The 27,588-nt window shown below is 38.7% G+C and overlaps 1 protein-coding gene across 6 annotated transcripts in view; it reads left to right on the top strand.

Annotated features, from left to right (window-relative positions):
* GRIA2 (glutamate ionotropic receptor AMPA type subunit 2) overlaps positions 1-27,588 on the top strand; it is a 166,745-nt gene that overhangs the window by 68,097 nt on the left and 71,060 nt on the right. For all 6 annotated transcript variants that reach the window (XR_011378192.1, XR_007909322.2, XM_051819909.2 and 3 more), the window contains exon 3: positions 24,482-24,721. Coding sequence is in view for 4 of the 6 variants with exons in the window: in XM_051819909.2 (XP_051675869.1) it covers positions 24,482-24,721 (240 nt within the window). In the remaining 2 variants the exon portion in view is untranslated. The remainder of the gene's footprint in view (positions 1-24,481; positions 24,722-27,588) is intronic.

The following is a 27,588-nucleotide window of genomic DNA, read 5'->3' as shown; positions in this document are numbered from 1 at the left end:
GACACATTAACAAGAGCAATTATGGACCAGAAGAAATAGATTACATCAAAATTGAAAAGGATGAAATCAAGAGATCTATGTTAGCAGATGACACAGCTTTGTGCACAGAAAAACCTGAACACTTCACCAAAAAGATGTTAGATCAGATAAACTAATTTAGTAAAGTGACAGGATTCAGAATCAACATGCAGAAAATAGTAGCATTTTTATACACCAGTGCTGATCTTGCAGAAAGGGGGATAAAAAAAATCTCATTCATGATAGCTGCAATACAATAAATACATAGGAATAAACTGAACCAAAGAAGTGAAAGATCTCTACAATGGAAAATATAAAATACTAATGAAAGAAATCATTAAGGACACACATAAAAAATGGAAAGATACTTCTTGCTCATGTTCTGGGAGAATTAAAATTGTTAAAATACCCAAACTGCCCAAAGCAATCTACAGATTCAATACAATTGCTATCAGAATACAAAATTAGAAAAAATATTTCAAAATTCATATAGAACCAAAAAGAGAACAACCAAAGCAATCTTGGTGGGGGGGGGGGGGAGAACTGAAGCATAATAATTTCAAAGCATACTGTAAAGCTATCATAATTAAGAGCATGGTACTGGCATAAAAACTATCTTTTTATGATCAGTGGAACAAAATATAAAACCCAGAAATTAACCCCTTTACATATAGCCAACTGATTTTTGAGAAAAGATTGCAAGGATATACATTGGAGAAAGGATAGGGTTTTCAACAAATGGTTTTGGTAGGAACTGGATGTACATATGTAGAAAAATGAAATTAAATCCCTAACTCTCACCAAATGCACAAGTCCACTCAGCATGGATCAAAGACATAAATTTAAGACCTGAAACTATGAACTTGCTACAAGAAAACATAGGGGAAGCCCTTTAAGACATTGCTGTAGGCAATGAATCTTTGGTAAAACCTCAAAAGCACAGAAAAAAGAGCAAACAAGCCAGATGGATTCTGTCACACTCAGAAGCTTCGGCACAGCAAAGGGAACACTCAGGACACTTGAGTGGCAGAATGGGAGAAAATGTTTGTACGCTGCTTATGTGATAATAGATTAGTATCTAGAATGTATCAGGAACTCAAAAAACTCATCAACAAAAATAATGAATCCATTTAAGAAACAGGCTAAGGACCTGAGTAGACATTTTCAAAAGTAGAAATACAAATGGTCAAAATGTGTGAAAAAGGCCAGCGCCCTGGCTTACTAGGCTAATCCTCCACCTGCGGCGCTGGCACACTGGGTTCGCCGGGTTCTAGTCCTGGTCGGGGCGCCGGATTCTGTCCCAGTTGCCCCTCTTCCAGTCCAGCTCTCTGCTGTGGCCCGGGAGTGCAGTGGAGGATGGCCCAAGTGCTTGGGCCCTGCACCTGCATTGGAGACCAGGAGAAGCACCTGGCTCCTGCCTTCAGATCAGTGCGGTGTGCTGGCTGCAGTGTGCCGGCCACGGTGGCCATTGGATGGTGAACCAATGGAGAAAGGAAGACCTTTCTCTCTGTCTCTCTCTCTCTCTCACTGTCCACTCTGCCTGTCCAAAAAAAAAAAAAAAAAAAAAAAAAGTGAGTGAAAAAATGCTATCACTAGCCATCAATGAAATTCAAATAAAAATTACAATGAGATATCATCCTACCCCTATCAGAATAGCTATTATTAAAAAGAGAACAACTAATGCTGGCTAGGATGTGGAGAAAGAACTCTTAAACATTGTATGTGGGAATGCAAATCATGGCCACTATGAGAAACAGTATGGAGACTCCTGAAAAACTAGAAATAGAACTGCTATATGATCTGGTAATCCCAACACTGGGCATATGTCCAGAAGACATGATATCATTGTAGCAAGGAGATAGCTACTCCACCCCATTTACTGGAAGCATTGTTTACAATACCCTAGTTATGGAATCTACCAAGGAGTCCACCATCAGATGAATGGATAAAGAAACAATATATACACACAATCGAATATAAGTGAGTCATAAAAAAAAGAATGAAATCCTGTCAGTTGCAGCAAAATGGATGGAACTGGAGGACATTATTTTGAGTGAAATAAGACAGACAAAGAAAGACAAACACCACATGTTCTCTCTCATATCTCATATGGAACAACAATTCTATCTGAGCACAGAATGGTGATTCCTAGAGGCTGGGAGGGTTGTGGTGGAGGAGGTTGGGATGGAGTTTTAATACAGGGTACCACATCAGGGTTCTGTCAAAGGAGCATTTCACAGAGCAGTCAGGAGATGAGGGTTTACTATAGTATACATTTTATAAAGAAGTGAAGAGCTCCAAGTATCCAGTCATAAATGTTAAAGGGAAATTGTTGATTACTGTATTTTGATCAGTACAAATTGTGTGCCTGCATTGAAATATCACACTGTAGCCCATAAGTCTGTACAGCTATTGTTAATAAAAAAAATGAGAGGAAATACAAAACTGGAAAACATAGGGCTTTTTATCTTGTTGCACCTTCAGAAGGGAAATATGAGTTAATGTCTCCTAGTGAGCATCTCTGTTTCTTGCAAATAAGCTTAGATCTCGGGAAAAAGCAGAGCCTTGACACATATACCTGCAGATAGGTTCCATGTTTTATTTTCAATATGTAATTTTTAAAAACATTTATTTATTTATTTGAAAGGTAGAGTTACAGAGAGGCAGAGGCATAAAGAGGGAGATCTTCTGTCCGCTGGCTCACTCCCCAAATGGCTGTAACCCGTAACGGTTAGAGCTGGGCCAATCTGAAGTCAGGAGCCAGGAGCTTCTTCCAGGTCTCTCACATGGGTGCAGGGGCCCAAGTGCTTGAGCCATCTTCTGCTGCTTTCCCAGGCCATAGCAGAGAGCTGGATCAGAAGAGGAGTGACTGGGACTTAAACTGGCACCCATATGGGATGCTGGCACTGCAGGAGGCAGCTTTACCTGCTAAGCCACAGCGCTGGCCCTCACTATATATAATTTTTATTTGTTCAGTTTTGATTAAGAATGCTACAGCTATATACTGTTGGTCAATTACATAAAGTTTAGTATTATGCAATGAGCACAGAGCACTGATTTTCCTTGCACTTATACCGATGTCATTAGCTAATAAAAGTGGAAATGTGACAACATATTTGTAAGCATGATGACGCTAAATATCTTGCCATCGCTTCCAATTTGCTGTCAGAATATTCCTTACCCTTCTTCCCAGAGCTCTGTCCAGCTGCCTTGCTCTGTTTGCATTCTCATTGTTTTGGACAGATCTCTAATAAACATATATATTTGCACTCCAAAGCTGCATAAGGCATTCACTCTTAGCAGGCGGATATGCAGCTGTTGTGAGCAAAGAGTGTTATTTATGTTCTTAACAACTGTGAGAAAGAAAGCTTTTCCTTCCAGTGCTCAAATTTGCCCTCAAAAAACTATTCCAAGCCTGGATTTTCTTCTTAGTTGAAGCAGAATTCTCGACTTCACCTCTTCCACAATGCAATGCTGTTGCTGCTGTGAGAAGAATCCTAAGGTGCCGTGGGTGTTGTGCTGTAGCTGGTGAAGCTGCTGCCTGCCACACCAGCCTCCCACATTAGTGTGCCACTTCAAGTCCCAACTTCAACACTCCAGATCCAGCTCCCTGCTAATGTGCGTGGGCAAGCATCAGAAGAAGGCCCAAGTGCTTGGATTCCTGCCACCCAGCGGTAGATCTGGGTTTCCAGGATTTGGCTCCCGCCTGTCCCAGCCCTGGTCTTTGTAGTCATTTGCGGGAGTGACCAGTGGGGAAAGATCTCTCTCTCTCTTTTCCTGTATCTCCTTCTCTCTCTTTCTGCCTTTCAAGTAAATAAAACAGATCTTAAAAAGAAATTCAAGTGAAGGCAACACTATTCTCTTTCCTGTTTAACACAGTCTTATCTACAAGTAACCAAAAATAACACTGTGCTCCTGCTAAAAATGGTCATATCTTGCTTCTGTTGGTCAGCTATATTAGGCATATGAATTTGCTTTAGCCATTAAAGCTGTCCCTGGGCAGAAGACAGCACTAGTGCGGAGTTAAAGCAGTCAGAATGTAATGTATATGCCAACAGGAGGTTCCTTCTGCAGTGTCCTGATCTGATGGGTAAAAAATAAAAATCCATATGCACGGCTTCTATGGCAAAGGTAGAACTCTTTTGCAGGTTATGTCCTGTATCTAAGTCAAGTTTCAAAAATCTGAATCAAGAAATCTTTGTGGGGTATTATGTGGTATCTCAGTACATACATACTTGGTGAAATGTACAATCAGGATAAGTACGTTTATCTCTCTAAACATTTAACATGCTTTTAATTCAGTTTTAAAATTAGAAGTGCAGAGTGTTTAGCTTTGCTGAAGTACTTATGAAATAAACATTTTTTCCCGAAAAAAAGACATTAGATTCTTTAGACTTCGCTTAAATATTTAATGTGCATGGAGTAATTAAATAGGCAGTTCCTCCATCCCACATTTCATTTTGTGCTGGATGTTTAAATACAGATGAGAAGACAAAATGAGAGTATTTCAAAAAGTTCATGATGACATGGAATTAAATGGGGGGGGGGGCAGCGCTGTGGTGTAGTGGGTAGAGCTGCTGCCTGCAGTGCCAGCATCCCATATGGATGCCAGTTCGAGTCCTGGCTGCTTTACATCCCATCCAGCTCTCTGGTATGGCCTGGAGAAACAGTAGAAGATAGCCCAATTCCTTGGGCCCCTGTACCCGCATGGAATACCCGGAAGAAGCTCCTGGCTCTTGGCTTTGGATGGGTGCAGCTCCGGCTGTTGTGGCCATCTGGGGAGTGAATCAGTGGATGGAAGACTTCCCTTTCTCTCTCTGCTTTTATCTCTCTGTAGCTCTACCTTTCAAATAAATAAATAAACCTCTAAAAAAAAAAAAGAAATGGAATTAAATGAACACATATTTCAAAGGATACTTTTGAAATCAATTCATCACTTTCTCATAATACAAATGTTAATGAAATTCAAGATTCTAAAAAAGACCTAGATTTATAACTAAATTCATAGATAAATACATATTACATTTATGTCTTTAAAGATATATTTATTTACTTGAAAGAGAGAGGAATAGAGAGAGAGAAAAGAGAGAGAATCTTCCATCTGCTGGTTCACTCCTCCAAATAGTTACAATGGCTGGTGCTGGACTGGGCTGAAGTTGAAGCCAGGAGCTTGGAACTCCATCCAGGTCTCCCACATGGGTGGCTGGCACCCAAGTACTCATGCCATCTCCTATTGCTTTCCCAGGCACTTTAGCTGGGGGCTGGATTAGAAGTGGAGCAGTCCGGACTTGACCCAGCACTCATATAGGATGCTGGTGTTTGCAGACAGAGCCTTAACCTGCTGTGCCACAATGCAGGCCCCTACTAATTACATTTAGCTTATCATTCTAGAATGTTTTCTTGTGACTTGATGGAAAAGTCACTGGAATGGTGGAATGGATTATTGATTGAACCTGCTTGGAAGCATATCATGTGGTAGCATGAAGGCACTTAGTCTCTAGATCTATATATTCAGAATATACACGAGAAAAGAACTTTAAATGAAAAGCTGGGGAAGTTACCCTACTAATGGCCTGGGAAAGCAGCAGAAGATGACCCAAGTGCTTGGGCCCCTGACACCCATGTGGGAGACCCAGATAAAGCTCCTGATCCTGACTACTGCCTGCCTTATCCCTGGCTGTTGTAGCCGTTTGGGGAATGAGCCAGCAGATGGAAGATCTCTCTTTCTGTCTCACCCTCCCTCTCTGTAACTGTAACTTTCAAACAAATATATAAATCTTAAAAAAATAACTAGAGAGATTACTTTTCCCTAATGCCTGTTTGACTCACCTACCAGTATTCTGTAATTCATTTTTCTTATCTATTGAAATACTTTCCTAGGTTTTCTTTGAAGACATTTTCTAGCTACTTTCAGACTGCATTCAAATTCCAGCTCTTCTACTACTGGTTATGTTAATTCAGGAAACTTTCTTAACCTGTCTATATGTTGGTGATTGGGAGAACTAACTGACTTGATACGTGTAAGCCCTTAGAAAATTCTTGGCATGTAAGTTGTTTTAATCTAAATGTTTGATATTACTGTAAAGAATAATGGTCATGCAGAGATCAGACTCACTGTATTTTTTAACATTTATTTATTTATTTGAAAGGTAGAGATACAGAGAGAGAGGGAGGGACAGAGAGAGAGAGAGAGAGAGAGAGAGAGAAAGATCTTCCATTTGCTGGTTCACTCTGAGCTGGGCTGAAGCTGGGAGCCTGGAGGTTCTGGGTTTCCTGCATGGGTGACAGGGTCCCAAATACTTGAGCCATCTTCCACTGCTTTTCCCAGGCTGTTGGCAGGGAACTGGTTTGGAAGTAGAGCAACCAGGAATCCAACTGGCACCCATTGGGGTTGCTGGCACTGCATGCAATAGTTTAACCTGTTGTACCACAGTGCAAGCCCCAACTGTATTTCTTTCTGAAGCATTTTTACTGCACTCAATTAAAGTGTAGGTTCTGGTAATACAATAACACAGTAATAATACATTATATGTCATACTAATTCTATATGAAATTTTATTTTATAAAAATAGTATATAATCTCACAAATATCTTGGCAAAGTCCTATCAAATTAGTATTTGATTTCATTTGGGTCAATGAAGTTTAATAATGCTTTGAGAGCATAACACGTGTTGGGTAAGATAAAGTTATATGTAACACATGCACACAAATAGCTTCCTCTCTTCTTCATTAATACATTGTCATGAATAATCCACAAGATTAGCATTGATGAAACTGCCCTCGGCTGGTCATATTACTGATTTTTATCATAATACCTCAGAACGGACTATTTCACAGGAGTAGGCCAGCGATTTCATGCATGTATTGGTCCAGAAGATGTACGTTAGTTTTCCTAACTTTGATACTAAGATTTACTTTATACTGTTCCTGTTGTATAAAGATCAATTGTCATTCTTATTGAAATCTGCATTATATTTTGTTCTTGAAGATTTTTAGATCAAACCATATAAACGCTGTTTCTCTCCAGCTTGTTTGTTTTTATAATATTCTCTTTTAGGGAAGTTAACTAGTGGTTCTGAAAAACACAGACAGCGAAACTGAGTAGGTCAGGTTTCAGTACAGATTTTTGTTCTTGTTTTTTATATATATATATATATATATATATATATATATTTGACAGGCAGAGTGGACAGTGAGAGAGAGAGAGAGAAAGGTCTTCCTTTGCCGTTGGTTCACCCTCCAATGGCCACCACAGCCGGCGTATCACGCTGATCCGAAGCCAGGAGCCAGGTGCTTCTCCTGGTCTCCCATGGGGTGCAGGGCCCAAGCACTTGGGCCATCCTCCACTGCCCTCCCGGGCCACAGCAGAGAGCAGGCCTGGAAGAGGGGCAACCGGGACAGAATCCGGCGCCCTGACCGGGACTAGAACCTGGTGTACCGGCGCCGCAGGCAGAGGATTAGCCTAGTGAGCCGTGGCATCGGCCCTTGTTTTATATTTTCCACAGTTGCATTTAATTTAGACACTTTAAGATTGCCAAATTTACAGTTTACTCTGTGATTTACATACAAAATTACCCATGTTTTGCAGAACAAGATATCCATTCATTTAGATATCTTTGACATTATGGCTCTAACTGGATTCATACGTGCCTATTCTCAGGCTCATATGCAGCTGAATAACTTACGGTGAAGCATAAGATATGTGTTACTGATGTATTCTCTTGCAGTTAACTATCATCACCTCCTTTCTGTAGTCCCCAGCTTTGTCCTTCATAGAAATTAAATGATTATTGTGATATAATTTCCATTGTTCTTTTGTGTATTCTTTATGCAAAGGCTCCTTTACAGCCATTCATGTGTTTGGCCATTGCTTTTTATTCCTTAGAATAGTTTTGCCTCCTTTTTTGTCCTTTCAAAATTGTTAATTATTGCCTGACTAATTATTCCTTCCTGTGCCTTCTTGCACCTATGGTAGTTTACTAAGAGTAGGAAGTGAATAATTATAGAACTGTATTGAGGCCGGCGCCGCGGCTCACTAGGCTAATCCTCCGCCTTGGGGCACCGGCACACCAGGTTCTAGTCCCAGTCGGGGCGCTGGATTCTATCCCGGTTGCCCCTCTTCCAGGCCAGCTCTCTGCTGTGGCCAGGGAGTGCAGTGGAGGATGGCCCAAGTGCTTGGGCCCTGCACCCGCATGGGAGACCAGGAGAAGCACCTGGCTCCTGCCATCGGATCAGCGCGATGCACCGGCCGCGGCGGCCATTGGAGGGTGAACCAACGGCAAAGGAAGACCTTTCTCTCTGTCTCTCTCTCTCACTGTCCACTCTGCCTGTCAAAAAAAAAATTCTATCTCTATCATTTAAAAAAAATAACTGTGTTGATAATAACTAAATATTGGTGTTATATTACTTGTATTTTATTTCTTCATCTTTTTTCATTCTCTAAGGACCACACAGTAAAATATAGAGCAGAAATAACTATTCATACAATATACAAACTTTTATAAAAGCAATCTATAATGGGATAGGAAGAATTATGGGTTATGCAAATCAGTTTGATTATACATTGATGAAATAGACAATTATTCAATATCTGATTCAATTTTCATTTCATGAGCACTATATTAATGTACACTTTACACTTTATTATTTCTTCAAGAAATACAAAACTAAGGAGAGATGATTTCTCAAAGGAAAATGTCCGAAAGTGAGCTGAGTAGAATTCTTACCAAAATAATAGCTTTTCAGCTTAGGAAAATCTAAGAGAATCAACCAAAAAGCTCATAGAACTGAAGAGAGGGTTCAGTAAGATCTCAAGGTATAAAATTATCATTTAATGTCAGTGATTTTCCTGAGTACTAGCCAAATCTAAAATAGAAGACACAAAGAAAAAAGCTGCCAAAATGTATGAATGATATAAAATATCTAGAGACAAACTGATTAAGAAGTAGGTTTGAATAGAAGTGTAAAACTACTGAAAATCATAAAACAGTTCTGAGTCAAGAGACTAGCTATAAAGTTAATGTGGTGAATATTAATCTCTGCCAAGTAATTGGCATTTGAATCCAATCTTAACCAAAATTTGGAACAACAACCAAAAAAAAAAAAAAAACCTACATAAAACAATTAATACAGAAATTTTGCAAAAGATATTTAAAGCAATAGTTATTTTCAAATAGGTGTAATAATTAAAGCACAGGTTTTCTCTTCAGAAATGGGAACACTGGGCCCTTGAATGTAATGTTAATAAAAAGTGTGTTGTCTCAAAAACTAAAAAAGAAAGAAGGAAAGAGGGAAGGACAGAAGGAGAGTGAGGGAGATGGAGGGAGTGGGGTTGGAGGAACGGAGGAAGAGAAGGCCATCGTATTTTTGGAGTTGTATCTGTGACCCATATTGAATTAGTTCTCTTTGTTTTAATTGCCATGAAAAAAATAAAGTATCAGAAAAAAATCAAAGAACCAGAAAAAAGCAAAATAAATAGGCTCATGAAAATACACACATTTTTCGTATGGTACAGGTGGCATTTGAAACCAATAGAAATCAAAAACATTAACGAGGTTAGGAAATTGAATGTCTATGTGGAAACACAGTCAATTTCCATCTCATAAAATCAAAATGTTAACATCAGATGAAATATTTGTAAAGAGGAAAATCTTATAATCTTATTTGGAAAATCTTAGGATTGGAAATTCTTATTATATAACACAAAATCTGGGAATCATCAAAGAAAAGATTAGAGAATTGGTTATAATGTCATTACAAAGACATGAGCCAAAGGAAGAAAATATAAGGTTTACATATAAAAGAATCAAAGGGAGCCAGCATTGTGGTGCAGCCATAGGTAGCCCTGCCTGCAATGCTGACATCTCATGTGAGCTCCAGTTCAAGTCCCAGCTGCTCCGCTTCCAAATCAACTCCCAGCTGATGCTCCGAGGAAAGCAGCAGGGGATGGCCCAGGTACATGGGCTCCTGAAACCATGTGGAAGGCCTGGATGGAGCTCCTGGCTCCTGGGTTTGGCGTGGCCCAGCCCTTGCTGTTATGGCCATTTGGGGAGTGAGCCAGTGGATGGAAGATTCTCTCTCTCTCTCTCTCTCTCTCTCTGTCTCTCTGTTTTTCAAGAATTCGATAACTAAATCTTTTCTTTTAAAGGGTATTAAAACATAACAGAAATTAAAATTTAAATGGTACTGTACTGTAAAGTAAATAAAACTGTACAAATATAAGAAAAAACAATATGCTCAGATATAAAAATAGATGCACTTTCTTTAGTAGCTAGTAGAATTCAACTTTTCATGTTCACCAGTAAGAAAGAACCAGCTCTGGAGTGAGGCTGCTGGGCTTGACATTCATTCATCTGTTTTCAGAGTGTGATTTTAGAGATTGCGAGAGGTTTTTTCTATTTTTTTCATCTATCAAACTTGGATTACAGTAGGAGCTGTGTGAGTCTGAAAAAACTACAAAGTTCAGTAATCTTTTAAAACATTACAAATCTTAAAAGAATTAATATATGAAAAATACTAAGAACATCATTTGTTCTCCTAAGAAATCAAATGTCATGTTTACACATAGATTGTAGAAAATTAAAAGGAACAAAACTATTTATTACTGGTGAAGCTTACCAAAAAGTGGTCGGGATATGAACTATGATACTGTATTTGAGTGACATTTTGACAACACAGATAGCATCTTACACTGCATAATATTCAACTAAGCAATTCCACTTTTAATCATTTGTTAGACAGATTAACATGTGTATGCAAAGATGTATATGCTGACACATTCACTGCAGCCTTCTTTGTAATAGCAAAAGGTCTTGCAATTAAAGAATGTTAATGAAGGCCAGCACTGCGGCTCACTAGGCTAATCCTCCGCCTTGCGGCGCTGGCACACCGGGTTCTGGTCTTGGTTGGGGTGCCAGATTCTGTTCCGGTTGCTCCTCTTCCAGTCCAGCTCTCTGCTGTGTCCTGGGAGGGCAGTGAAGGATGGCCCAAGTGTTTGGGTCCTGCACCTGCATGGGAGACCAGGAGGAAGCACCTGGCTCCTGGCTTCGGATCGGCGCAGCGTGCCGGCTATGGTGGCCATTTTGAGGGTGAACCAATGGAAAAAGGAAGACCTTTCTCTCTGTCTCTCTCTCTCCACTGTCTAACTCAGCCTGTCAAAAAAAAAAAATGTTAATGAAATGATGCAATATCCAAATCAGGGAGTACCATAGAGTGGTTTAAATCATGAACAACATCTGTGTGAACATGGTAATTTGTCTGTCCAATATCACAACAAGTAACAGGATAATTTTTGTGGTCTCATTAATCAAAAATGTAATAAAACTAGAAGCATACAAAATCACCTACAACTAGAACCACAGGGGTAGAAGTATAGTAGCCAAATGACTATTGATGAAGGTTTCTTCTGGGAAGATTAATAAACAAAGAAAAATTACAGCCTTTGAATATGCTTGTTTAAATGTGTGTGATGACTTATTCTTGTTATGTGTGTTATAAACATTTATGTTAAATTAAATTAAAATCAATGCAAAGCCAAAAATAAAAATAATTTCTTGAGGGAACTGGTTCCATTACCACTAGTTTTTTTTTTTTTTTTATTTAAGAAATTTAGTAATACATTAGATTCTCAGGGTCACAGCAAATGCATGATACTCACTACAACACAATTCTCATCAATTTTCATGTTAATGTGATTAATACAAAGAGAAGAGATTCAAGTAGCTCATAAATACTATTTTTAAGAATATATTGATCCTTCCTTTCTTTTTCTTTCTTTTTTTTTTTAATTTTTGACATACAAGTTGTTTACAAGTTTTTTTTTTTTTTTTTTATAGGCAGAGTGGACAGTGAGAGAGTGAGACAGAGAGAAAGGTCTTCCTTTTCTGTTGGTTCACCCTCCAATGGCCGCCCCAGCCGGTGCGCTGTGGCCGGTGTACCACGCTGATCCGAAGCCAGGAGCCAGGTGCTTATCCTGGTCTCCTATGCGGGTGCAGGGCCCAAGCGCTTGGGCCATCCTCCACTGCACTCCCTGGCCACAGCAGAGAGCTGGCCTGGAAGAGGGGCAACCGGGACAGAATCCGGCACCCCAACTGGGACTAGAACCCGGTGTGCCGGCACCGCAAGGCGGAGGATTAGCCTAGTGAGCCGCAGCGCCGGCCATAACAAGTTTTTAATTTACATTATAGTCAAAGTCTTAATGCTCCACTCAAGTTCACTATTTTTAACTTGTTGGAAATAACTTGGAATTTCTAACATTAGTGCTAGATTATTTTGAAGGTGCTTCAATGAACCTTTAAGATAGCCTAAAAGCAAAGTGCCAAGAATCCTTAATAATTGTTAGGTCAAAATTTTGCCAGGGTCAACACATCCGATTCCACTGTGGTGAAATTAATCTCTCCAATTCCTTAGCAATTTTGGATGTATGGGCAATGGTCTAGAGCATTTCTTAGTAATGGACTTTCTCATTCTGTGATATTTGAAAGACTTTCTCTTTTTAAGTGAAGTTACATAGGTTAACACATAAGTTCTGTGGCACATATGTAGAAACCTAACTTAGCAAGTGATAGGATGAGAAAGAAATGACCTGTGAAAGCATCAGCAGTTTCTGAGCTGACAGAATTAAGGAGGTTACCAGATCTGCTAAGAGGGCATCCAAACTACAAGACTGTTATATGCTGTGTTTTTCTATATGTCCCTAAATGAAAACTCTTTTAAGTAGAAATCTTCTAGGTATTTGCTGTTTTTCCCATTAATTTATAAACAGTAGACTTTATCACAAACTCTAAAATGTTTATTTGGAGTGAAGTATCATCTAATCTATATTTGGTAAATACATAATCCTTCAGTTTTGTACATTGTAATTACAATCAGATAAGAGATTTTTTGAGACATCAGAATCAGGAGTAGCTGTAAACATAAAAAAGAGTCCAAAAGTGTAGATGTAAATAGGATAAGAGGAAACAAAAAAAGAAGTATAAAATGAAGAGGAGAAGCAAAACCCTCAACAAACACGTCAAGAATGTGAGAAGTGCATCCTAGAAAGTGTATTCCATCTCACACACACACATTTCACATGGCGAAGTCTGTGATGAATGAAACAAGCACCATCCGACCTTTTCCAGAATTTCTTTCTTTGGTGTTCAGCCGTACAGGCCCAAGTTTGAGCTCAGCGAGCGCGTGGAGGGCACCGAGACATTTGAAAGTGGCACCTTGCCAGAAGCACACAGCTGGCTGGAGTCGCAGCCTGGATTAGACACCAGGCCTCCAGACACTCATTCAGCCTGGCACGCTCTCTACACAACCTTCAGATCGCATTAGGGCATGGAGTGCCTGGAACTTGCATACAGCAGGAGTCAAATAAGCATTTGCAGAGCACAGAACTATATTTATGAGAGGGGAATACATGTACAGAGGATGAGGCCTAGGACTATTTGTGAAATAGCATTTTAAATAAACAAAAGTAATATTCTTTCATTTACATGTCCAGGACCCGTCATTAAAATTCACATGCGAGTTACTGCCGGTTACTGCCAGCTCTATGATTGCCTGCTATCCCAGTTGATGAATGAAGCCAGAATAAATGTTATAGATTTTGTAAAGCTGCGTATAATATGGGCAACTGCAATAGACTTATGACATTTCACCTCACTCAGCAAACATAACATGAAGGTCAGCAAGGATAAATGTTTGTTAGGAGAGGAAGAAAAATGTTTTATTACAACCTCATAGTCTTCTACTATTGAGTGATGATGTGGGATCACATTTAATATTTCTATGAAAAATGGGATCAAATTGTATGCAAGGAGAAGTAATTTGTCACCATAAAGATGTGTGTCAGGGCTATAGGAAAATCATCAGTGGGGCGATTTAAACAAAATGTCATTGGGATGTATGTTTATTATTCTTCATGTTTTCTTTGAATCATTTAAAGTGTTTCATTCTGTAGTTGTACACAGCATGTCTACGCTAGGAACCAATCTGGGCCTGGGGAATAGTAGTGAACAGAGCAAAGTGTAGGCTTTATGAAAGATGTGATATTGCCAGCTAACCATACAGAGAGAAAGGGGAGGACCCACTATGCACAAGTAAATGAATGTTAAAATTATCTGACTCATGGAAAATAGGGAGTTTATCTCCACTGCACAAAAATGGAACATCTTATTTACCTAAAATTTCTGAGAACAAATGAATTGCAATTTTATTAAAACTGCATTAAGAATTTTTGTTTGAGAGACAGAAACACAGACAGAATGAGAGATAGACAAGGGGCAGGGCCAGGGTGCCATACTTTGTCATCTGCTAGTTCACTCCCCAAATGGCTCCCAGCTCAGCTTGAAGCTGAGGGTAGGGCACTCAATCCTTGTCTCTCGTGTGGATATCAGGGACCCTACAACTTGAGCCATCACTGCTGTATCGCAGGATGTACATAAAGAGGAAGCAGGAATTGGGAGCCATAGGCAGGACTTGAACCCAGGAACTCTAACAATGAGAGGCACACATCCTGAATGGTGGCTTAAACCACTAGGCGAAATGCTTGGCCACAGTTCCATTTTTAACATTGTCTGTAATTTTGACTTGGAGACATAGTGTTCCATGTATCATATAGTACAACAATTATAAGATTTAAAAGAATATTGATGAACTTTTTAAAAAGATTTTATTTATTTATTTGAGAGGTAGAGTTACAGACAGTGAGAGGGGGAGACAGAGAGAAAGGTCTTCTTTCCATTGGTTCACTTCCAAGATGGCCCCAACGGCTGGAGCCGCACCATTCTGAAGCCAGGAGCCAGGTGCTTCTTCCTGGTCTCCCACGTGGGTGCAGGGGCCCAAGCACTTGAGCCATCTTCCACTGCTTTCTCAGGCCACAGCAGAGAGCTGGATTGGAAGAGGAGCAGCCAAGACTAGAACTGGCATCCGTATGGCATGCCAGCACCACAGTGCCAGCCCCATAATGATGAACTTTAAGGCTTGAACAATGACTTTGAACTTTAGACATTTGGGTATTTGGGATTGTGAAAACTTTTAAGTGATTCTCACATGCAGAAAGTGCTTTTGGGCACAAGTCCAAAGACACTCACCTCTTTTCATCAAGGCTCCCAACTGCATCCTGCCCTGTGTACTTTTTCAGGTTAGTAATTTCACCCCTCTTTGTACAAACTTGTCCTCATATAGACAATATATTTTGAAATTTTAAAATAAAAATTTCACAAATATTCCAAAAATTATCTTATCATAGTAATACTGATTGTATTTTTCCCATTATGAAAAAATTTTTTTCCAATTTCATAGGTAATTTTAAACTGTTTAAACAAATAGCTATAGTTAAAAGTGATCTTAAAAACCATTTATTTACTACAAACATTTTTTTGGCAGTACAATAACAAAGGAAAACCTCATTGATGAAACTTCAGAAACATATCATGATCAACAGAGATACAATTTCATCTTAAGGATCTGTTTTATATCTGTGTTTACCAAATGATTCTAACCATTCAACAACTATTTAATAATGGTAATGCTTGTGAAATTTCCTTATTTGAATACTGCAGAGAATGATAAACATGGTTATGTTTGCATTTTTGTCAGTATACTACATTATTTGATGATTTATGTGTTTTCCAACACTTCTCCATGCATTATTTAATTTAAACTTTAAATTAACTGTAGGGTAGACAGGCTAGGCATTACTATCTCCACGCAGTCAATTAGGAAGCTCAGGCTTAAGATCTGTGTTTCTTTTTTTCTTATTTGACAGGTAGAGGTATAGACAGTGAGAGAGAGGGAGAGACAGAGAGAAAGGTCTTCCTTCCGCTGGTTCACTCTCCAAATGACCGCTATGGCTGGCGCTGCACCAGTCCGAAGCCAGGAGCCAGGTGCTTCCTCCTGGTCTCCCATGTGGGTGCAGGAGCCCAAGCACTTGGGCCATCCTCCACTGCTCTCCAGGGCCACAGCTGAGAGCTGGACTGGAAGAGGAGCAACCGGGACTAGAACCCAGCGCCCACATGGGATGCCAGTGCCGCAGGCAGAGGATTAACCAAGTGAGCCACGGCAATGGCCCAGATCAATGTTTCTTTTACCACATGGCAAAGAAGGATAGAGAAGAGCTTCTAATTCAGATCCTCTTCCCACCATGACCCCTACCATCCAGGAGGTCATTAATCACCACCCTGGAGGCGCGCTTGTACACACACACACACACTCACATACACACACACACACACACACACACACACACACACACGGAGGGGCGCAAACTGCAGTTGTCTGTGAGCAAGATAAAGACAGAGTCCGTTATCAGGGAAGATCATATTCAGTTCACAGTAAGCAGGGCACCCTTCATGGAAGAGTTGATATTTTATTAAATGATATTTATCAAGTGCTCCTGTGTGCCGAGGACTTGAAAGGCATTTATAGATTGATGACACCTCCTCCTTTACTTTCAATACACTCAGCATTTAAGGGCAAAAGCAGACAAATCTTATACAGGATGCTATGCAGAAATGCAGATTGCTTTCGAATCCCATGTGGGGGTGGCTGGTAACCCAGACAACTGAAACAGGCAACACTTGAACACTGCTGCATATATTATTCGCTAAGCAAGAGACTTATATCTGCCACACTATGAAAGTGATTTCTTATCAAGGAGGTTATTTAAGAGGTTATTAAGGACCATAATATAATATTATGGTGAGTGGAGCAAGGTGAGTGGAGCTGAGAAAGCACAGGTTTGAGAGGTCAAGTGAGCAGTGTTTGATGACAATTTATGTGCTAGGGAGAGAGGAAGGGAATAAGGGGTGATTCCTACGAGTTATGGTCTGAACTTAGAGAATTGGTGAATTTTAGGCTGATGGAAAATATGAGGAAATCCTGGTACATGATTAAAAAATAGTTCACATCAATATTGATGAAAATAGGGAATGGAAGTGGGGAAGCTATGAGGGACATATATGGGGCTTACTAGTTGTTAGCACTGTTTTAGCTCCTGTCCTGTAATGAGGTAGACATGCAGCAGCAGCATCTTTTTTTCCATTGACCAAGCTGTGAAGGAATGGAGCAAAGTAACTTGCCCAACCACGCGTGACAAAAAAAAGCCAGGACCTAAACCTAGTTCATCCTCACTTTTAAGGCTCTAGAATGGCTGTATCTGAGGTCAGAGCCCCTGAAGATCAATGGGTTCAGAATAAGAACTTCTTGGTGATAATTAAGTTCTTCTGACAAAATAATTATTAATTTGAGAAGCAGAAAGAAAGAGAGATAGACATACAGACGGAACTCTCATGTACTGTTTCACTCTTCAAATGCCTGCAAAAACCAGGTCTGGGCAAGACAGAAGCAGGGCAACCAGAACTCAGTGCAGCTCTCCTATGTGGGTATCAGGAACCCAACTACTTAAGCCATCACCTCACCTCCCAGGGTGCAACTTAGCAGGAAGCTGACGTCAGGAGCAGAACCAAGACTCAAACCCAGGCACTCAATATAGGATGTGGACATTCCAAGTAGCATCATAACTACTATGTCCACCCTGATATTTTATTTTGACATTAAAGTTATATGCTTTTTTGATAGTATACAACAGTGGTCCAAGTTCCATATATTCTTTATTCTGCTTTATTACAAAAAGCACATACTTGAGGTCTTGCTGAAAAGAATATTTCAATTAAAAGTGATATCAGCCAGGAAATAGATTCAAAAACAGTCACAAAATGCAATATTGTAAAACTAATAACATATAATATGTATGCAGTATATTCTCAGTAAATAAATAAAGGAAGACAATTGGGGGAATGATGAGGATTGGTAAACATTAGCACAAAAAGTTGAATTTGATCTTTGTTAGTAGAAATATATTTACTAAGGGTATAGAATGGTGAAGAACAACAACAAAAAGCAATTAGAAGACAGATTCTTGGAGATTGCCTCTTTTGTGAATGCTTTGTGATAACTCATATGACAAGAGAAGGAAGGAGAGAGAAGAGATGAAGCATCACTTAGCATGGCAGAATCAAGGAGAAAGAAGAGCTGGGTGAAGTTGTGGAAGATATTTATACTTAGTGTGTCTGTGTGGGTGCAAACTGTTGAAATCTTTACTTAGTATAGAGTTGATCTACTGTATATAAAGATAATTAAAAATGAATCAATGAAGAGTGGGATAGGAGAGGGAGTAGGAGGTGGGACGATCTGAGGGTGGGAGAGCAGGTATAAGAAGAAGAACCACTGTAATCCAAAGGCTATACCTATGAAATTTATATTTATTAAATAAAAGCTTTCTATTGAAAAATAGTACTTCTATGCTAACCTCATGTAAGTAGAAACCTTACCTGCCGTGCTTAATGCTGTCTACATAAAACCTAGAATTGTTCATAGTGGATTCTTAAGATGCTTAATTAATGTGGAATGAATCAGTATAAGATGTAGTTCATGGATAGCATGAAGCATAAAGGAAGAGTAATAAATTCATTACTCTGAATCACTGAATTTAAATAATTGCAGTCATTATAGTGTGATGAGCAGAAGGAGAAAACTGCAGTAAGATGTGGTTTTTAAGGATAAAAATTTCAAGGATTTTCTTCTTTTATTGAATTAGTTGGAATTACATAAAATTAAAAGTTTTATAATGGGAGATGCTAGAGAGTTAGATAGTAGAAGTAAACTGTCAACCCCAGGGGGAAAAATATGTCTCTCCCTTGTGTTGTAGCACTTTCCAAAACCAAGACAACGCTTATCACATGGAATATTTACAGTTAATATATTCTTGGGGAATAAGCGGCTATGGAGATAACTGGAATAATCATGAAGGTTTGGGGTTATGTGTATAAAAGTTGAATTTGACTTTATTGGAAGGGGTGACACACTACATGACAGAGTATAAAAAGAGGAGAGAAAGCTAATCCTCAGAAAATGCCTTTATATTTTTATATGTAGGAAAACTATAAGGCAGTGAAAGATAACTAAAGGAAGAGAAAAATTTACCAAGAAAGTAAGATTTTATTCAGCAGCAAAGAGGAGGAGAAATTAGAAAATAGCAAGACTAGTAACCATGGAGAGAGAATTTCAAGAAACAGATTTTCAACTTACAAATTCAGAGAAAGTAAGAAGCTACATCTGAGAAAGAGACTATTGTGTTTATTCAGTGGGAGATCATTACTAATCAATGACAGGCAAATTTCAATACCAACCTCAGCATCAAAGTGTGCGAAGAACCAATGTCAGGAGTTTAGTGGTGAAGTGGAGAGCGAGCTGTTTTCTCCGTATTTTCAAGTCAGCCTGCCTTGATGCTATGCTGTCACCAGAGCCTGTGTTGGCTGCAAGGGGCTGTAGCCATTTTTGCTCATGAAGTGGCTTATGCTGTTTCGCTGAAGTGATTGGGGATTGGTAAATATAAAATACGTGAATTGAAGTAAATCACCACCAATTCTTCCACCTCTCTACTGAAGCTCCCCAGACTGTATCATGCATGCTGCATTAACAGCACAAATGAGCAGAACAATCCAAGAGAAAAAGATGTGTTAGATGCACCATCAGCATTGTTATTGGCTTATATCATCTGGGGTTGAAATAAAAAGTGAAATAATCAGCAAGTTGCTTACACCCAGGAGATTAGCATTTCTGCTGTTTGACCCAAAGTGTCTTTGAGAAGGACTTTCCTTTGCTGAGTTTCTCAAAGTTGCTATTAAATATTTAATTCGAATTGAATTCAGTGAGAGCATCTTTGCTTCTTTGCAATCAGGAGAAAGTCTAAAAACATAAAAACAATTCTAATATTAAACAGTATAATTATTCCAGTGCCTATAATAGTGGTCTACAGTGTGCAATTATATGGGTCATGAAGTTGGAGGTCAAATCGAGGCTTTGTTTTTCTTCTTCTCTCTCCAGAGGTGACTTACAGCATACAGAGATCTATATAATATGCTGGTATTGTGTAATTCATTTTCAAAAATCTTTGGTTTTCAGCATTGTGGCACAATGGGTTAAGTCACTGCTTGTGACATTAGCATTCCATATTGGTGCTGGTTTGATTCCTAGCTACTCCACCTTCTATCCAGCTCCCTACTAATGTGCCTGGGAAAGTGGTGGAAGATGGCCCAAGTACTTAGTACCCTGCACCCATGTCTGAAACCTGGATGGAGTTCCATGGTCCTGTTTTCAGCCTGGCCTGGCCCCAGCAATTGTGGCCATTTGGGAAGTGAACCAGCAGATGGAAGAAGTCTCTCCCTTTCTCTGTATTTCCCTCATCCCATAACTCTTTCAATTAAATAAATATATCTTAAACTCATACACACATTATGTTGATATTCTCAGTAGTAATAAACCTTCCAGTTTACAGGATAGATCTAAGTTAGGTCATGGCTTTAGTTTTGGAGGTATCACTGTGGAATAAGGTAGAGATGAAAATGAAATGAATAATTTCTCTTCTAATCATGGAACAGTAATTTTCATGGGTGATTATTTTCATGGATGATTTGGCAAAAGACTCCTGTATCAATGCTATGTTAGAACTTTATAGAAATTTAATAGAAAATACATACCATGACAAAACTATACAAAAATTACAAAATTTTCTGTGCTCAAATAAACTTTATTTTAATTCAAATTTTCCATGAACTTCTTGTAGTACCTCATTATTTGGAGGGAATATCAATATTAGCTTGCAGTCTTGGATATTTGGGGTTAGAGTGTTAGAAGCATAGCACGGGGTCTAGTATTGTGGCGTAGCAGGTTAAGCCACTGCCTACAACACTGGCATCCTGAATGAGCAGCCTGTTAGAGTCCTGGCTGTTCCACTTCCAATCCAGTGCCCTGCTAATACGCCTGGGAAAGCAGTGGAATGTGGCTCTGAATGCTTGGGTCCCTGCTTCCCACATGGAAGACCAGATTGTAGTACCAGGCTCTTGGCTTCTCTCTGGCTCAGCCCTGGCATTTGTGCCCATTTTGGAAGTGAACTAGCAGATGGAAGATGTCTCTCTCTCTCTCTCCAACTCTGCCTTTCAAATAAATAAATAAAATAATTAAAAAATAAAATCAAAAGCATAGCATCAAGTTTTTCATCTTCACATAGTCACTGTCAATTGGATAATCAGAATACCTTAGCTTAGGCCCTCATTATTACTCTTTCTTCATTGTTGCTAGGCTCAATGACATCCTGCTCATACTTGGAGACAAAAATCTGTGACTGACCTAAGGTAAAGAGAGAGAAATGGGATATGTTGACCAAATGGCTATTATTATGTAGTAAGGGGACATTAAGAGAGAAACATAAAAAATCAAATTTATAGACAAACAATTGAATATATGCCATGGAGTGATAAAGGATGGAGGGAGACTGAGAAAGGCCGAAGGTAACAGCTAATGTAGTCAAATTCTGTTCATTGGCAAATTAGCTGAATTTCCTTGGAGGAGGTGGTGGGGAAAGTGCCTTCTGAGTTAGGGGAACTGTACTTTCTTAGGAAGTTTTGTACAGCTTGTGCCTGTTGTTGGGCCTGAGCCAGGCTTTCCAGATGGCTGTGATAAGCATAAGGTCCCTTGACAACTCACTCCAGAGTCTAAGACAAATGGAAAATGAAAGGTATGGCTCCTTATTATGCTTGCCTGTGTATTCAAACAGTGGCATCCTTTATCAAGCATCCTGCTTATACTGTGCTGGCTCTTTCCACTGCAGAAGCTGCTTCACGTAAGATGAGAAAAGGTCTTGTTAATAAATCACATGGCATGATACTCCTATCGTATCTGGATGACATGCCAATGCTTTACACGAAATGAAATAAAATATACCCAGAGAAAACTTTATAGCAATTCTCTCTTTTCATATGTCACATGGAATCATCAATTTAAGATCTAAGCTTTAACAAAAATCTGAACAAATTTAAGATATATACATCAGTGCACATATGTACCTGTATAAAGTAAGAAATCACTGTAGAGTTTGCCTAAAAGCTTTTTAACAATGAAAGTTTTCTTTTCATGTATGTGACTAATGGATATAGGTTTTAAACGTATTGAAGATTATTTTCAACTTCTGTACCCAGAGAAGAGCAAGAAACATGGATATGAATAAAATCAGTAATCTTGTCTTTGCTTTATGTTGAAGTATAAAATAAATGTAAAAATGCTTTCAGTTGCTGAGATTTAACAGTCAATTCTACAGAAGACTGGTAATAAAGGAAAAGATTCCCATTGATAGATTAGGGCATAGAGCTCTCAGAAAACATCTTATGTTAGAGAGGAGTGAGTTGAATATCAGAATATTTAAAGAAAATGAAAATCTTTTCTGAATAAAGGTCTCTCAAATAAATGGACAATCTTGCTATCCTTTGAATTCATATCATAAAAGAATTGCTAAAAATTATAGCCTATATTGGTTCTCTGAGATTGGCTATTAGAAAGTGCATATATTTTAGCAATGTTCCTTGATGAAAAAAATTGTTTTTGTCAAGTCACCTATTTTGTTAAAAAAATAAAAGAGGATTGTATTGGTCTAATCATTCAAACAGGGTAGATTAATTTTAAGTGATAATACTATATTCTATGTTGTCATATTGTGCTATTTTGTGATTTGGATTGAAAAGACCATTGGAATGGAGGAATATCATTTATTGTTTTTTCATTCAAAGCCTTGTGATAGACCTGAATCAGTAACTGTAAGCCTATGCTGTGGATGGTGTCTATAGAGTGTTATGGGAATCTGTCTTATCATTATTTTTTAAAGATTGATTTATTTATTAGAAAGGCAGAGTTACAGAGGCAGAGAGAGAGAGAGAGAGAGGCCTTCCATCCTCTGGTTAACTCCCCAAATGGCTGCAACAGCCAGCATGAGCTGGTTTGATCCAAAGCCAGGATCCAGGAGCTTCTTTTTGATCTCCCACGTGGGTGCAGGGGCCCAAGCACTTGGGCCATCCTCCCCTACTTTCCCAGGCCATAGCAGAGAGCTGGACTGTAAGAGGAGCAGCTGGGTGTCTGACCGTCGCCCATATTGGATGCGGACACTGCAGGCAGCAGCTTTACCCACTATGCCACTGCACTTGGCCATGTCTTAAAATTTTTACTTTTCAAAGAAGTTTAAAAAGATTTATGTTTCAGAAGATCATTCTGATGATATCATAAATTGAATGAAAGGAATAGAAGTGGAAGAGGGAGGAGAGTCAGGCAGAAAGTCTACCAATCCATATAAGAAAAGCACTGCTACCCATAGATAAAGGCATGGATTCTAGATCTCCACTGCCTAGGTTTGAGTCAGAATTTGTCATTTACTAGTTGGATGATGTGCATAAGACACTTAATCACTCTATGTGCTAATTTTCGCAACCACAAATTGGGAGCAATAATGCTTCCACTTCAAGGGTTATAATGAGAAAGAAATGAGTTAATATGCCAGAGAACATGCCAGGCGCATACCAAGCATGGTATAGATATATGCTGTCAGTGAACTTGGATGGCTGGAATAAATAGAAAAATAAACAGGCAACTTTTGTGTATATTCAGATATTACAATGATCATGACATGGTGATACACTGGGTTTGGGTAAGGGGATCGGAGAAGGTAGCATCATATGCCAATCACTGAAATACAAATATTAAAAGAGGATGAAAGGTTATGGTGCAGTGGGAACTTTCAAATACAGCATCATTATTTTGTGAAGAATAATGGTCTTTGGTAAAGATACCTCAGTAATATTCTTGGTTTCATATATAGTGGGACATAAGGACAAGTTAGGTCCATGGGAAAGATACAAATTAAGAATGATGAAGTTCATTGAATCCCTGTTTGACTTAGTGACCCAAAGTGGGAGATGTCTCTTTCAGCTGACATGTCTCTGAATGTATTATGCTATTGGGCCATTTACCTCTCTTAAAGAGATTTTGGTCAGCATTAGAATTCTCTGGAAGCATATTGATTTTCTAATATAAAAGCATCTTAAATACAATAAGCCTTTCAAAGATATCAGATTTTATAGGGAGTGAGTTGGTATGAGTGGATATAAGTTTCGGGTAACTAGTTTGTTAACTAACAATTTTTTCCTTGCACATTTTTATGTGTCTTTTCTAAAGTATGTTTATGAGGTTTGTTAAATAATAATGCATGCATTATGTATATAGAAATATTATAGTTTTAGTTTAAATGTTTTAAGTTGAGGTGAAATTCATGTAACATTAAGCTAGCTGTTTTAAAGCATGTGACTCAGTACAATTTAGTACGTTGACAATGTTGCACAGCTGTCACCCCTAGCTGGCTCCAAAGCATTTTCATCATCGCCAGAGGAAATATTATTCTTATGCCTTATAATTATTTGAAGTCCTTAAAAAGTCCTTAAGGTGTGCTCATATATTTTGATGACCAATATAAGCTCTATATTTCTTTCAGTGTATTAGTGATTTTGAATTTATACAAAAGGACATTAAGTTTCAAGCAAATCCATATGATTCTGTGCTAATTACAATGATTTATCCTTCCTGTTTTCCCTCTTCTAGTCTGCTCCCAGTTTTCAAGAGGAGTCTATGCTATCTTTGGATTTTATGACAAGAAGTCGGTAAACACCATCACATCATTTTGTGGAACTCTCCATGTCTCCTTCATCACTCCCAGCTTCCCAACAGATGGCACGCATCCATTTGTTATTCAAATGAGACCTGACCTCAAAGGAGCACTCCTTAGTTTGATTGAATACTATCAATGGGACAAGTTTGCATACCTGTATGACAGTGACAGAGGTAAGTGGTAATTTTCTCTCTCTCTGTAATGAGTCAAGTTCAACACCTAACTGTGACACCTCAGTGTGATGTTATGGGGCTATAAACCTGTGTTAATGTTTAAAGATCATTTGGTTTCATTTTTTCATAGAAAACTTTTATTTAATAAATAAATTTCAAAAGTACAACTTTTTGATTATAGCAGTTCTTCCCCCCATAACCACCCTCCCACCCACAAACCATCCCATCTCCTACTCCCTCTCCCATCCCATCCCATCCCATCCCATTCTTCATTAAGATTCATTTTTAATTATCTTTATATACAGAAGATCTACTCTATACTGAGTAAAGATTTCAACAGTTTGCACCCACACAGACACACAAAGTATAAAATGCTGTTTGAAGATTAGCTTTACCATTAATTCTCATAGTACAACACATTAAGGACAGAGGTCCTACACGGGGAGCAAGTGCACAGTGACTCCCATTGTTGATTTAACAATTGACACTCTTATTTATGACATCAGTAATCACCCGAGGCTCTTGTCATGAGCTTCCAAGGCTATGGAAGCCTCTTGAGTTCACAAACTCTGACCTTATTTAGACAAGGCCAAAGTGGAAGTTCTCTCCTTCCTTCAGAGAAAGTTACCTCCTTCTTTGATGGCCCCTTCTTTCCACTGGGATTTGGTTTAATTTTGATGTGTAAATTAATAATGCAGTTTGAAAACTGGGAAACACATCTGAAGTAAAACAACAACAAAAGCCACGGGTTTACAGATAGACCATTTTAATCTGATCCTCAAATGTTCAATTATAACATAAAAAGAAATTTCTGACATCAGCCACTGAGATCTTAAGATGACTGTATGACTACTCATAATCAATGAAGTGACTTAAGTAAAATGTAAATAAATAGATAAAAAACGTTTACAGTGATTTATAGCTATTAACCTTATCAGCATCATTATTAACTCTGCTGTAAAGTAAAACCCCTGAATCTCAAGCATTTGAAAGGTTTGCTCATGATCCACTCATATGTGGTTCATCCTGAACAAAGGGTCTCTGAAACAGGACTCATGCTCTTTACGCGATTTCATGTTTGCTTCTGATGAGGTATTTTGATTACATGCCAGTCTTGACCCATTATACTAAATTCTTCTTTTTTTCTCATGTCCCTTATAGTAAAGTGTAGAATCAGCAAAATTACTTGACTTACATGTTATAGGATCTCAGATGATCTTAACCATTCTTGGATCCATGGTCAGGTTTTGGTGGGTCTGTGTAATCCGTAAAATGTATGAGGTGTTTTGTGTGTATGTTCATATGTCCATTTTTCTGCATAGCATGAGTCAAAAGAGTTAACAAGTCCTAGATTCTGAGGACCTAAGTACCGTGCTGCACTTCCTTCAGCAGCCTGCTTCTGGGACATTTAAGAGATCAATTGAAAGCCAGAAGTCTGCTTCAACCAAGATAGGGCATCTTGTTAACCTGTGAAGGCAGACTAGAAAAGACCTGGCCATCCATCAATTCTCCATTGATCATTTTTGTAGTCATTTGCTGGAGCAACCCTGAGTCAGGCGCACTTGAGCTTATGTGTCTAATTCTCTGCCCCATCCTCCTAGATTGGGAGTGAGAACACTGGTGGAAATGCCAGTCAGCACTTCAGCAGCCGAGGAGAAATTGCTGTGTCACCAACTTCCTGTCCCTGCTTTGAGAAGGGAGTGCTTTGCTACTCCCATCAAGAATGAAAAATTAAGACAGAGACCCATTTAGACTAAATAGGAATTTCAATGTGCTGGATGGATTCTGAAGCATACTTCTTGTTAGTGTTGATAAAAGAGCTTATAAATCTGAGCATATTAAATGGCTTTTAGTCTTTCTTCTTGCTCTCTGCTAACTCCTTTAGTACTCTGTTTTAAGACTAGCCTGAAATGGGAGGGAAGTTATGGGGGGGAAGCCATTGTAATCCATAAGCTGTACTTTGCGAATTTATATTCATTAAATAAAAGTTAAAAAAAAACAGATAAATAAATAATCTAGAAAGAAAGAAAGAAACAAACAAACAAAAGACTAGCCTGAAGGTTGGGCATTTAGATCAGTGGCTAAGACCCCAGTTAAGATGGCCACATCCCAAATTGGAGTGTCTGGGATCAAGTGCCAGCTCTGGCTTCTGCCTCTAGCCTGCTCTCAATGCAGCGATAAAGGTTTAATAATTGGGCTTCTGCCACCTACATGGGACAGCCAGACTTAGTTTCTGATTCTGGCTTTGACATAATTCTAATCCCCACTGTTGTGTACATCTGGGGAGTGAACCAGCAGATGGGTGCTCTCTCTCAGTCTTTCTGTTACACTTGCACTAAAATAAAGAATTTCTTTTTCTAAAAGCTAGCCTGAAATTTTGGTGAATTTTAAATAATTGCCCACTCTTGCATCTTACTGAAGTAATTTTTACTACTTAAGTATATTTTATATCTAGATACTTTATTTTAAGTTGCCAACCCCAAACCAAGCCTCCATCACATGCTCAGTCTCTAATCTCTCCAATTCCACACTTGTCTCTTCAATCCATTTTTCGTGAATTATCCAAAATTATGAATTTTTTGCCACATCTCTTCTTGTTTAAAACACTTCAAATAGCTTCTCTTTATAATGGGGGATAAAATAGAAAAATCTTTGTATTGCTTTAGGCCTTTTAACACCTGGTTCTTGCCTAACTGTCTAGTACATTCTGTTGTCTTACACAGTCACTACATACATCCCATTTGACCTCCTTTTACTTTCTCAAATTTCTGTAATATCTCTAATTCTTACTCCTACTTGACCACTGAGTTTATATACCATTTCCTCAGGGATGTCTGCCATATGGTTGTTCTCTCAAAGCAATAGCT

The sequence above is a fragment of the Oryctolagus cuniculus genome, chromosome 8 (genome assembly GCF_964237555.1).
Source record: "Oryctolagus cuniculus chromosome 8, mOryCun1.1, whole genome shotgun sequence".
NCBI classification, from domain to species: domain Eukaryota; kingdom Metazoa; phylum Chordata; class Mammalia; order Lagomorpha; family Leporidae; genus Oryctolagus; species Oryctolagus cuniculus.
Note: the sequence above shows the minus strand (reverse complement) of the source record. Positions and strands in the feature narration are given on the sequence as shown.